General features: G+C 37.0%; 1 protein-coding gene across 1 annotated transcript; it reads right to left on the reverse strand.

Annotated features, from left to right (window-relative positions):
• Positions 1-4,745: 4,745 nt before the first annotated feature.
• On the reverse strand, positions 4,746-9,218 carry LOC306868653 (uncharacterized protein). Its single transcript, XM_079414916.1, has 10 exons — positions 9,030-9,218; positions 8,810-8,883; positions 8,263-8,389; positions 8,003-8,169; positions 7,686-7,846; positions 7,418-7,574; positions 7,156-7,249; positions 6,978-7,044; positions 6,793-6,878; positions 4,746-6,674 (listed from the first exon to the last, which is right to left on the reverse strand). Exons 2-10 carry the CDS (start codon positions 8,871-8,873, stop codon positions 5,831-5,833), a joined length of 1,767 nt encoding a protein of 588 aa, XP_079271042.1. The 5' UTR covers positions 8,874-8,883; positions 9,030-9,218; the 3' UTR covers positions 4,746-5,830.
• Positions 9,219-13,291: the final 4,073 nt, after the last annotated feature.

Genomic DNA, 13,291 nt, shown 5'->3' on the forward strand with positions numbered 1-13,291 from the left:
ATAATTTTAGGACAGGCTCTAGGCAGCTTAGTTCTCCTGGAGACAGCAATACAGTTGTGGTCACTAAAGCCAACAGTTACAGAAACTGGTGTTGAGCACATATCAGGATTATTAGTATAAATATGATCAATACATTTTGATGTTAAAGATCCTGTATTGTTACTAGACATTCTTCCCATATCATCCTCACTGTCCTGGGGTTCAGTCTCCATTCTCCGTGAGGAATCCCGTCCCTCGATAGCATATCTGCGCCGCTGTTCAGGCAGCCCAGAACGTGCGCTGCTCGAATGGAGAGCAGATGGTGATCGGCCCACAGCAAAAGGCATGCTGTCTGTCTGTAAAGGGCTCCCGAGTGTACTCCGCCTAGTCTTAGTACGATATGGGTGAGACCCAGGCACAAACTCGTGAGTGTCCGGGGCCTCAATGGGTCCCGATCATAGCGTGCAAATGTTGGACATGCTGGAACGCTGAGAGGGAAATCCGTCTTCTTGCGTCTTCTCCACAGCTGTCTTCAATAGGATGTGTGAAATAGGAAGATTCTGAATTTATGCTGCCAAAACAGTGCATTATATAGCGGCGGGGCCCTGCCCCTATAAGCCATCTTGGCTGGCATTGGCCAGTGAGAGTTGCAACTTCACTGGCGTTGTGCAATAAGATTTCAGGTAGGTTAGGAAGGAAGGGAGTCCCCAAGGCGTTTACGCCATGTCGAGAGACCGCTCTCGAGAGGGAACTATATCAATATGGTTTATATTATCTATACATTATCCTTACATTTTCATGTACTCCTTTGATGCCGTTGGTCAGATTTATTCTTAAATCTTCCAAACTTCTTTTTTCATACTGGTCATCCCAAGTTACATAAAAGTTTCCATTTTCAGTCTTTTGCACTGATAAGACTGGAGTTTTCGGTTTGACTACAGAAAATGGAAAACACATTTGTAAATGTGTGAGATAAGGTCAGATTAAAATTTAATTCCTTAAAATGATCATTTTAGAACTAAAAAGTTTGTAAATTCTACAAATGCCATTGAAAATGATTAATAATAACTTGTAGACAACATTTATACTCACTGAAGTCTTCAGTCTTGAATGTTTTGCTTAATAAAACATTTGTTCCTTCCAGAAGTGTAGTAGTGAAGTTTTCTTTTAAAACAAAATCTTGCACTTTAATTTTGCACTCACAGTTGTCACTGTGATGACTTCTATTAAAGATGCATGTATAGTTTTTTAACCTGCAATTTAAGAGATATTCATGTCAACTGATTGCTAAATGAACAGCAATACATTTAGTTACAGAGGAACTACAGGCCTCCACAAACACTCACATATTGAATACATGTGTGATATTGAGCTTGTATCCAGAGCAGCTTTTGAGACGACCAGGGGAGAGACTGCATTTCATTTCTGTCTCATAGTCATTAAAACACTTCAAGTCCTCCTTTGTTGGCTCTACAGTGATTGGAAAATAAAAGACTGCGTGAGATCAATCACAAATGACCACAGCAGAAGTTGCTTTGCAAAAGTAAAAATGTTTTAACAGTAAAACACTTTGTGTGAAAAGTACAGGGGCGCGGGAAGGTGTTTTATGTAGGGGGTGCTGTGGAGGGGGGGTTAGTCAATTTCTGCGTATAAATATTACGCCAAATAGAAACAGAAAATCATGCTATAGCCTAAGCACTTTCATGAGATTGTGTTAGACATCAATTTTACAAATGGGAATAGGCTACAATGACTTCATAACAATGTTTTGCATTCAAGCTTAAAAACTCTTGAAATGTATAGTGAAAAGTTCTTTAAAAGCATCTGGAATGCAATAAAGTAATTTTAAAGCTGTTTTTAAAGCATTTGCTGCATGGATTAAAAAGATAGGCAAATACATAATTCACATAGGCCTATCAGTCAGACAAAATTGCGTCACAGCAAATCCTTTAAATTTCAAGGACAAATATTACATACTTTTTTTTATTATTGAATACAATTATAAAATAAAACGCTAATTATAATCGGGCCTGTTTTAGGCTTTCCCTTATTTTTATATTTTAGACGGTGACGGGGAAAAAATTACTTGCCATCTCCTCATTGGACGCGCAGAGAGAAATATATGCATCTTAACGGATTACATAGGCTAATGAAGAGTTTTTGCTTTGCTTTTCATTATTTTGTTTTAAAGTAGTAATTTAAAGGCTTCTATAGATATATTATATCTGTGAGCCAGTTTCGAGTTGCCGAGTTTCGGTTCATTATTGAAGCGCTCTTGTTCAAGACCGGCAGAAAGCACATTCTCTGTTTTCCTATTTTATAAAAGCACAATGTTGATATTGTGAATGCGCACAAATAAAAGTAGACCCTTTACAGTTCCAAATGATATATGAGCAAAAATCACACGGCGTATTTTAAGTTGTTTTTACTGTAAGAAAAAAAATACAAGTGACCACGCTGGAGCCTCCGTGTCCTAAAGCTCGCGTCAGCATCCACTCTCCACACAAACTCAAAGATGAGCTTAGTTTACAGTTGCCCACAGAAGAAAACGTTCCCGCACCCCTGAAAAAGTCCCTGCTGAAAAAAAACAATAGAACCCTGCCCAAAACACAATAGAAAATGTAATGGATTTAATGGTTATAATGGGAATTGTATTGGTTTTAATGGAAACTGTAATGGTGTCTACTGGTATTTGATGGATTCTATTGGTGGGATGTTAAATCCTATTGGAAAAATGCCCAAAACACACTACAAAAAGGAATTTTGTAATGATTTTACTGGAAAAAGCTAATGGTTCATAATGGTATTTTAATGGAAACCATTAGAATTTCTGTGATGGTTTCTATTGTTTTTTTTTTTTAGCAGTATAAAGGATTCATGTGCCAAAATGAATTTTAAGGAGAGAAAGTAACACTTCATGTCTAAATAATAATTTGGGATCATATTAATGGATTTTAAATTACTAGTTGTATCTCAATCATCTGGTTTTCTCGTTTAATTTAATATATTTCACAACATTTTCAGCAATGGGTGCCACAAACATGAGTCAATAACCGTGTCTAAAGTTACATTTGACACACTTGTGACATACATACGTTTGTTTTCAGAATTTAGAGACTGTTTTAGCCTTTGTATTTGTTCTACACAAAAGTATGAAGCTTACCAAAACAAAATGCCTGGCAGAAGAGTGTGAGGATGATTTGACGCAGAAGAACAGTGGAAAACATTGTGACCGAGCTGTAATACACACACACACACACAAACAAACAAACAAACAATAAATATAAATAAAATAAAAATCTCTTTCGAATAAATATCGTATGCTGTCATATCTGACAGTTCGTTGCTCCGTTGCAAAGTAAACAGTTTACAAACAGAAAGATTTTCAAATGAAACATACGGTTTTACTCACAAACTGCCGAGATAATGCTCGGTTTAAACCCTACTGAGGACAGTCTACAATAGACTTGCGTAACCGCAATAGCATCCTCGAATTTGACCACGTCTGGACTGAAATTCAGGAACTTTAGTGTCACAATTCTTCCGCAGAACTGATGCCCTTTTTGATGCTTCCGCCCGCGTTTAGTTTTAGGCAATATAGGGATAAGTGAGTTTGAAGGCAATTATGGGACATAAAACAGACCCTTTTTTGAATGTAAATGGCCTCCTTATAGCCTAACAGGTTACATATGTCTACTTGTCTGTGGGATGTGAGAGGGGGGAAAAATTATATCATGAATGTGTATAATTGTGATATTGTTAAAAACCAGTATAAACGTCTGTCATTTCAGTTGAAAGATACTTCACGTAAACACCCTGCAGATGGCGCTGCAATCATCCAAATCAAAGCTCCAAAACAAAAGAGAAGGGTCTGGCTGCAGACTTGCACGCTCAGACTTGCACTCTCAGACACATGGTTTTCTATGGGAGGAAAACGCTTAAAGAGAAACTTTGCGCATTGCATTCATATTGTGCTGTTCTGTAGCCACGGATTTGCAGGTCTTGTCTTTTTCTCCTACAGATGACTTACAGGACCCTGTTCATTATTGTTCTAAATTAGTTTTAATCGTTTAAGCACCACAGCGTCTCGTCTCCATTGGCAACGCAAGTGACGTCGCAGATAGCGGCGATTGCAAGTGACATTGCAATTTAGTTTCTTTTTTATTGTCTTCACCACCTGGCTACTGTTGTAAAATGTCGAGAGATTCAAACAAAAAATTATCAATAAATAGAACAAAATAAAAAAGACTGCAAGTGACGTCACCCGCGGACGTGCAAGTGTCTGAGAGTGCATGTGACGTCACCCGCGGAAGTGCAAGTGTCTGAGCGTGCAAGTGCAAGTCTGCAGCCAGACCCTATTGAAACAAAAGGCTAGTAACGTATGTTAACATAAAGATATTACTTTTTGCTACACTTTATCTTTGAGGTGTCTAGTATTAATATATGAATTCACATCAGTTTTGTTGAGTGTGGTCATAGAATGAGTAAACATGTTGATGGTCACAATAGTGACCGGTGGGATAACAGTGAACTTAAGTATACAATATAAATCCAATTGTCTTAAGGTGTCCTTGTTCAGACATATACTTGCGTAAAACGTCGGGTTTTTAAATTCATTTAAGTTTAAAGTCTCAACATGCACTTCAGTTTGTGATGTGTGTTCCATGCAAAAACGATTTTGCTTCCTGGTTCATAGCAGGCAGCATAAAACAAAAGCACTGGGAAAACCTGTTTTGAAATTCCCCTGAAAGGCACAGACTCTATTTCAACATTCTGAGGTTTTATTTTAGAAGTGCAGAAACAAGGCATGTATTTACATTGTCTTATTGAGAAGTGTTTTGGTTTTTGTTAGAATGCCAAAGTGTAGGTGGAACAACTAGAGATTACATACAAAAGTAATTACATTTTTTATACACATACCAATCATCTGTTTGACAACACAGTTACCGTACACAGACTGGCAATAACTGTCTGTGAACTTACTGAGATGTGAGAAGTTTTTGAGGAGGAAGCCATTGTCCCGTTGATGATAGCAAAACAAAAAACATTACAATGTCTTCTCTAAATGCATCCTGTATACACATATCTTTTTTTGTTGTTGAAACATCCTATAGAAAAATACTAGTTCAATTTACAGACTGAGACAGCAAGTACAGGCCCTGTAATGAAGCCATAGACCATGTAATAATGCCATTAGCAAATGCCAAGAAAAATAATACGACTTCCGACGTAGAGTATTTAAGTCGCTGTATAACCCCTTGTTGAAAGAGTGAATCCTCCAAAGTTTATTATTACTGGTAATATTTTCAAAGAAATTATTCATCACAACTATCAATAGTTAAACATGTAAACATAGCCATTATTTGTTTTTACAGCATAGTTAAACAGAATAAGAACCGTCTTGTTTTCATGCCTTTAACATTTACATTTATGCGTTTAGCAGACGCTTTTATCCATTGCATTCAATTTACAGTTTTTTTTGTTTTTTTTTACATTTTATCAGCTCTTGCTTTCCCTGGGAATCGAACCCATCCCTGGGAATCGATTATTCCTCTAAAAAGCTTTGTTTGTGTTTCACAGAAGAAAGAAAGTCATTTGGGATTGCATGAGATCATTTAAATGGGTAGCATATCCTCTTAAGGCACTTTTCAACATCTTACTGTAGAAATAGCTGTACAACCTAAATTCAAGGCCTTGGCTCTGAGTCTGAACAAACAGTGGACAAAGTTTGCATAGTTCTTATTACTGGTCATACTTTCAAAACGAATGATTCATTGTAACTGTTGACATTACATGCAAAAATGAATTCAATGTTTCAGGCATGTACTTATCATTTGTTTTTAGAGCACAGTTAAACACACTGATATGAACAGTCTATTTGAATAATGGGTGAGACATGCAAAGAAGTGGCCCAAGAACTTTGCTGCACAGATGTAGGATCTTGGCCGGTGCTCTGGGGGAATTTCAAAGCTCCACATGCATTAAGTGCTTGTTCAGTACTGATGCTCGTGCTCCACTGTCCTTCTGTGCTCTTTGTTAAGCCTTGAAAAGCCTGATATCCTTCATCACTTGGGGTGATGCTGCCACCGTGCAGAATCAGAGAAGGATAGAGTGGATTTGTGCTGGTGATGAGGTTTTTCATGATACACTTCTCATCAGTACCAACATCATCTGAAAGTTTCACACAAACATCTGCATCATTTCCCTTTTCCAAAACACTGCTAAAGCACTGATATCTGTCTTCCAGAGTATCATTAGTGGGAGAGTTAAACTGGCTATCTCTTGCATCTGAGTCTAAAACTTCCTTCTTGCCGGACTGACAGTAAGGATCACAGCTCAGCTGCTCCAGGAATAAAGAATCACCCATGGATGATTCCAAATATGACATATTGCTGAAAACCGATGAGCCAGAGAAATTGCCCGAATCTTGGTTTGCACAGTTGCGTTCTCTTGAGGAACTGATACCGTTAACACTCTTGTTTGATCTGCTCGCAGTAACCTGATTGTAGGGGGAAACCTGTGATGGATTGTTTGTGATTGGAGGCCATTTCAACACCTCATTCAAGGCTTTCTGGACACGTAATGTGATGTTTTCTTCAAGGCTACCAGAGACAGCCTTGCCATAATCCACTGGTGCTGACTCAACTCCGTGGGAACTTTTCTCATTGTTTGTATCTACTGATAATGCTGAGATCCTGTAGAGAGACAAACATGTTGAGGCATTATTAATCAGAATTAGAATGACACTAGTTTGTCATGTGTTTCTGATGTTTTTTGGGGAAAAATAACGAACAAAGAAACAAAAGAACATACAATTTCTTATCCTCCTGAAAGTCTAGTGTTGGAATCTCTACATGGATTGGAGAGAACTTCATAACAGATGGAGGCAAAATATGACCCTGTTAAACATGAGAGAGAAAAAATAAGGGATGTATTTTGATCCACATTATGATGAATTATTAACATTATTGATGGTTATTGCAGGATCTTTCTCCCACCTTCTCCTCTCCAAGATTGGCATCTATTTTTGGCTTGGAGATTTTGTCCCACCAATTCGTCTTCATTCTGTAATGAAGAAGTAAAGTGTGTCAGAACTGAATTTGTCAAGGATGCATGAAGGAATATCAAAAATCTAAAGTTTTATCGAATGATGGAAAAACAAAACAGAGAACTCACCTCAAAATGCAGAAGAAGATAACACAAATGATGATGATTAAACCAAAACAGAGAGGTGGAATCACCATTTTGGCTATTTCATTTGGGGATGAGGCTGTAAATCAAATATACATTTACATTTAGTCATTTAGCTGACGCTTTATCCAAAGTGATATACAAATGAAAACAATAGAAGCACTATATAAACAGTAGTTTGATCAGTATTATAAGACTATTAACACAGATGCAATAATGACTTTGAGACAAATATAGATCGACTTACAGGTGGTGAACTCAACTGGTGCGCTCTGGTCACTAGATATACTATGATCATTATAGCCTGTGCTCATTGTTGCTGTCAGAACGTAGTTGGTATTTGGCTGGAGATTTTTGCCCACAATTTCAAAGGATCCCACAGTGTTCGGCATCATCTTTGAGATCTGTACGAACAATGTTTTTTTTTTTTTTAATTAGTTCTTTATCATAAATCTATTTGTGAATATGTGTATTAGGGTTCATATGATCTATTTATCATATATTATCTTGCTTACATTTTCAAGTCCTTCTTTGATGCCATAGGTCAGATTTACGCGCAAGTCTTCCAAAAAAGTTCTTCCTACCAAATCACTTATTTCATACTGGTCATCCCAAGTTACATTAAAGTTTCCATTTTCAGTCTTTTGCACTGATAAGACTGGAGTTTTCGGTTTGACTACAGAAAATGGAAAACACATATGTAAACGTGAGATAATGTCATATAAACCTTTTCACTTCTTAAAATCATAATTCTAGAACTAAAAATAATGTGAATTCTAAAAATCTAATAGAAAAGGTTTAACAAGCAATTATAGACAACATTTATACTCACTGAAGTCTTCAGTCGTCATGTTTGTTTTGTTAAATAAGACATTTGTTCCTTCCAGAAGTGTAGTAGTGAAGATCTCTGTTACAACAAACCCTTGCACTTTAATTTTGCACTCACAGTTGTCACTGTGATGACTTCTATTAAAGGTACATGCATACATTGTTGGAAACCTGGAATTTAAGAGATATTCATGTCAACTGATTGCTAAATGAACAGCAATACAATTAGTTAGAGAGGAACTACAGGCCTCCACAAACACTCACATATTGAATATTGTATGTGTGATGTTGAGCTTGTATCCAGAGCAGCTTTTGAGACGACCAGGGGAGAGACTGCATTTCATTTCTGTCTCATAGTCATTAAAGCACTTCAAGTCCTCCTCTGTGGGCTCTACAGTGATTAAAAAAAAAAAAAAAGTGAAAATAATATTACACACAAGCAAAGTAAACACGGTGTAAAAAGGAGTTAGGACATGACTTTTTGAGGTATGAAAAGTAAACATTTGACAGAACTGGCGTCGTCCAGTCAGCACATTCTTGTTTAATTTGTTATAAAACACCCACATCAGCTTTTTATCAACATGTTTTAAACAAATAAATGAACGAATAAATGAATAATCTAATAAGAAATAACATGTTTGAGCCGATGGGGAAGTTTGTAACACTTTTCACATAGGTGGTTTTACTGAAGCTACAAAGAAGAACAGTGTACAAAGTTACATGTGGCACAATTGTGAGAGTGACATCAGCATATAAATATGAAGATTTTATATCTAAGTATACACCGAGGAAAAAACAAATAAACGCTTACCGTAACAAAATGCATGGCAGATGAGTGCGAGGATGATCTGACACTTAACAAATGTGGAAAACATCCTGTACGTCCTATGAAAACACAAATATCATAACATTTAACACATGTATAAAAAAAGATTCCTCGCAAAATACAGCCTAGATGTTACGTTTTCATACCTTTTGACTGTATTTGACAGTAAGTAAAAGTAAAACTAATAGAACCCGAGTTTACTAACCACTCAGTAGGCCAATTAAAAACGGTTAAATACGATTTCAGTCCAAAAAAAAATACACGTAGGTTAAATCCAACAAATGCTTCCCAACTCGCAACATGGAAGTCGCCTATGAGGGCGTATCGAAGAAGTTTCCTGGAAAACACGCCGCAGTTCCACAGACTCCCTCCAGACAGAAGCGCCGCCCGCGCTCGTGCTGATCTCCAGCTCAAACACAGCAGAATTCCACGGAAACGCACCAGAGCCCACGCCAGAGATCAACAAGCACGATTAGTCAATGTATGTGAGACAGCCAAGCTCAAGAGAAGTCATTATGCAAGGACCATAAAAGGAAGCTCGAAATGAGACTACATTTCAGAGACTTTTTATGCAGTTTCAATTCCTCTGCTTATCTAAATATTATTAGCCGGCCTGCCTCAATTTGAAATTGAAAATATAGGCAATTAAAATGTTTGTATATTTCTCAAGCACATTTTCAGTATAGGGCAGACAGACAGTTTGCGCCGTTGCTGGAAAAAAGAGGTAACTTCCATTTCGCTCAGGTTCCGCTTGGTGACGTCTTGTGGTTAAAACCGGTGGATGGCATATGGCGAGCCGTAGACTTTTATTCCTTCACAGGATATGAACTCTTGATATAAACGATTCAAGTTTTACTAGTTAAAATGCTAATTCTTGATATCAGGAATTATAATCTAGTAACAATGTCTATTTTTGATATCAACAATTCAATTTTCACTAGTTAAAAATGCTAATTCTTGATAACAAGAATTAAATTGTTGGTATCTGTAATTGTATTTTCACTAGTTAAATGTCACCATAGGCTGCCATTCAAAATCAATTGTTGATATCAAGAATTAATTTCTTACTAGTTGAAATTAAAATTTCACATATCAGAAATACAATTCTTACTACAGTAAAAATGTCTATTATTGATATCAACAATTTAATTGATATCAAGAATTAGCATTTTAACTAGTGAAAATTGAATTGTGGATATAACAAATTAACATTGTTACTAGTAGAAATCTAGGTCCTGATATCAAGAACTAGCATTTTAACTAAAAATTGAATTGTTGAAATCAAGAATTCATATCCTGAGTATGAATAAAAGTCAAAACGGCTTGCCATATGCCAAAGTAGGCTTTATTGATTGCTATGGGCCTAAAGATACATGTCATAACATATAAAGTCACACCGACAAATTTCACAGTACAGCATGGCCTCCAGGCAATATCCCAGCAAACACAAAACATTTTAAAACAGTCCAAACAGCTGATAACAAAAACATAACAATAATCCACAAGTAATCCACACGACTCCAGTCCATCTTCTGAAGTGAAAAGCTACTTGTGGACATTTGTTTATGCATTGCTAATAAAATATACCCACATATATTTGAGGGTGACCATACGTGCAATTTTTCCCGGGTGCATCCTGGCGGGATTTCTATATTGCCTAAAATATCTAGGATTTGGCTTTGTTTGCGTGTGCAGACCGATCGGTGTATGGGTTCCTTATGTTTTCGAAACACTCTCGAGGTACTTTGAATAAAAGCAATATAGAAATCCTGGCCAGGACGCGTCCGGGAAAAATGGCACATATATGGTCACCTTATTATATTTAGCCTAGAAAGTGCGCAAATAGCCCTTATGTTACAAACACAATTAAGTTTCTACAACATATTTAGTAGTAGCTTAACATCAGTGACTATGTCAAGTTGATGTACAAATGGCAGAAATGTATGGTAAAATATTGACGTAATCAAACAGACAATGAACACTTTTAATAGCAATGATTATATGCTGCAATCAAACTTATAGAAAAAATTGGTAGTTCTATGTGTTGTTTCAGGGTTGGCATCATCTGAGGTCCTCCGAGGGGTTGGCATCATCTCTTCTGAGGTCTTCGGTCATCTCAAATCTTTTAAGGGTTGGATCCAGACTGAAGCATGTAATCCGTGGCAGAAACAGAGAAACAAATAGAGACATAATTAGCGTAGCTGCTGTTCCAACCAAGCAAAGCTGATTTGTTCAACCCAAGCTAAAGAATAATAGATATAACTGCAGTACAAGATTATGAGATGCATTATATGAATGCTTGGCTAAAGAGATGTGCCTTTAATCTAGATTTAAACAGAGAAAGTATGTCTGAACCCTGAACGTTATCACGAAGGCTATTCCAGAGTTTGGGAGCCAAATGTGAAAAAGCTCTACCTCCTTTAGTGGACTTTGCTATCCTAGGTACTACCAAAAGTCCAGAGTTTTGCGACCTTAGGGAGCGGGTTGGATTGTAGCGAGATAGAAGACTAGTTAGGTATGCAAGAGCTAAACCATTAAGGGCCTAATTGGTAAGTAATTGTAACTGATAGAACTTAACAGGTAGCCAGTTTAGAGACCGTAAAATTGGGGTAATATGATCATATTTTCTTGACCTGGTAAGGACTCTAGCCGCTGCATTTTGGACTATCTGTAGCTTGTTTATTGAAGATGCAGGACAACCAGCTAGCAGTGCATTACAATAGTCCAGTCTTGAGGTCATGAATGCATGAACTAGTTTTTCTGCATCAGAAACAGGTAACATGTTTTGAAGCTTGGCAATGTTTCTAAGATGGAAGAATGCTATTTTTGTAACATGGGAAATATGATTTTCAAAGGACAAGATGCTGTCTAATATAATTAATCCAAGAGATTCTGTGTATTGTTTTTTGGTCCAAAAAGTAATATCTCTGTTTTATCTGAATTTAATAGGAGAAAATGATTGGCCATCCAGTCTTTTACATTTTTAACACACTCTGTTAGCTTAGATAGTTGAGAAGTTTCATGGTCTTGTTGAGATATATAGTTGAGTATCATCAGCATAACAATGAAAACTAATCCCATATTTTCTAATAATATTACCATGAGGCAACTGTATATTGAAAATAGCAGAGTACCTAGGACAGATCCTTGTGGCACTCCATACTTTACTGGTGATAATTGAGATGACTCCCCATTTAAACAAAAAAAAAAAGTGGTAGTGATCGGACAGGTAGGATCTAATTTTAAAGTCTGCCCTTGAATACCCATATAGTTTTGTAATCGATCTATGAGTATGTCATGATACACACATACACACTAGAGCCTTTACCAAATCTCTTTTGCCATTATTCTATCACAGTTTTAACTGAAGGTGCTTTTGATTGCCCCAGAAAATGGGTGTGTGGCGTAAGAGTGTGAAATTGTGAAAATGTGAAAAAAGTGTAAATTGTGTGAGTCTCACGCATGAGTTGGCAGCCCTGCAGTTAGGTATGTTTTTAAGCATGGCAGGGCAACTGGCTTGAGCTGGTTTAAGCTGGTCCTGAGCAGGAGTGTGCACAGACTGCACTTTTATATGTTATATGTTATAATTTATGTTGTAGTTTAATTTAACAAACATGCCCTTCAATTGTCACACACACAACTTTTGTCAAATCCTTAGGTTCTTTACACTAAAAGATAAAATATTTTATATTTCAGGAAGGAGTAATTGTAAATTTATTTATCTTGTAGGCCTATTAAACATTGCAACTATTAATTGTGATAAAGTAGCCTATTATGTTTATTTACATAATTAAATAAATAAATATGTATATATATTAATATCCTATATATTATGGATATATAATGTTAATGTTATATAATATATATTATGGGGGAAGTCGTGGCCTAATGGTTAGAGAGTCGGACTTGTAATCCGAAGGTTGCGGGTTCGAGTCTCCGGCCGGCAGGGATTGTAGGTGGGGGGAGTGAATGTCCAGCGCTCTCTCCACCTCAATACCACGACTGAGGTGCCCTTGAGCAAGGCACCGAACCCCCAACTGCTCCCCGGGCGCTGCAGCATAAAATGGCTGCCCACTGCTCCGGGTGTATGTTCACGGTGTGTGTGTGTTCACTGCTGTGTGTGTGCACGTTGGATGGGTTAAATGCAGAGCACGAATTCCGAGTATGGGTCACCATACTTGGCTGAATGAATGTCACTTTACTTCACTTCATATTATATCAAATGCTTATTATATTTATATTAAAATCATAGCTACATAGATTGGGTCAACATATAATATGCATGGCTTTTTCTTTTGGAGCATCAGTGAGCGTTTGAATCTTCTGTAATAGTTGCAAATGAGTCCCTCAGTTGTCGTCAGTGTGAAAGGTTGGATCTCAAAACCATACAGTCAATGTTGGGAAGGGTTCAAATACACAAAAATGCTGGAAAACCAAATAATTTGTGGGACCTGAAGGATTTTTCTG

The sequence above is a fragment of the Barbus barbus genome, assembly GCF_936440315.1.
Source record: "Barbus barbus genome assembly, chromosome: 4".
NCBI classification, from domain to species: domain Eukaryota; kingdom Metazoa; phylum Chordata; class Actinopteri; order Cypriniformes; family Cyprinidae; genus Barbus; species Barbus barbus.

Coding starts and splice junctions, on each gene's coding strand:
- LOC306868653 (XM_079414916.1), bottom strand. CDS start 8,873: ATGTTTTCCACATTTGTTAAGTGTCAGATCATCCTCGCACTCATCTGC. Junction 7,575..7,685: donor TCAAAGAAGGACTTGAAAAT/GTAAGCAAGATA, acceptor TTGTTCGTACAG/ATCTCAAAGATGATGCCGAA. Junction 7,250..7,417: donor ACCAGTTGAGTTCACCACCT/GTAAGTCGATCT, acceptor TTTGATTTACAG/CCTCATCCCCAAATGAAATA.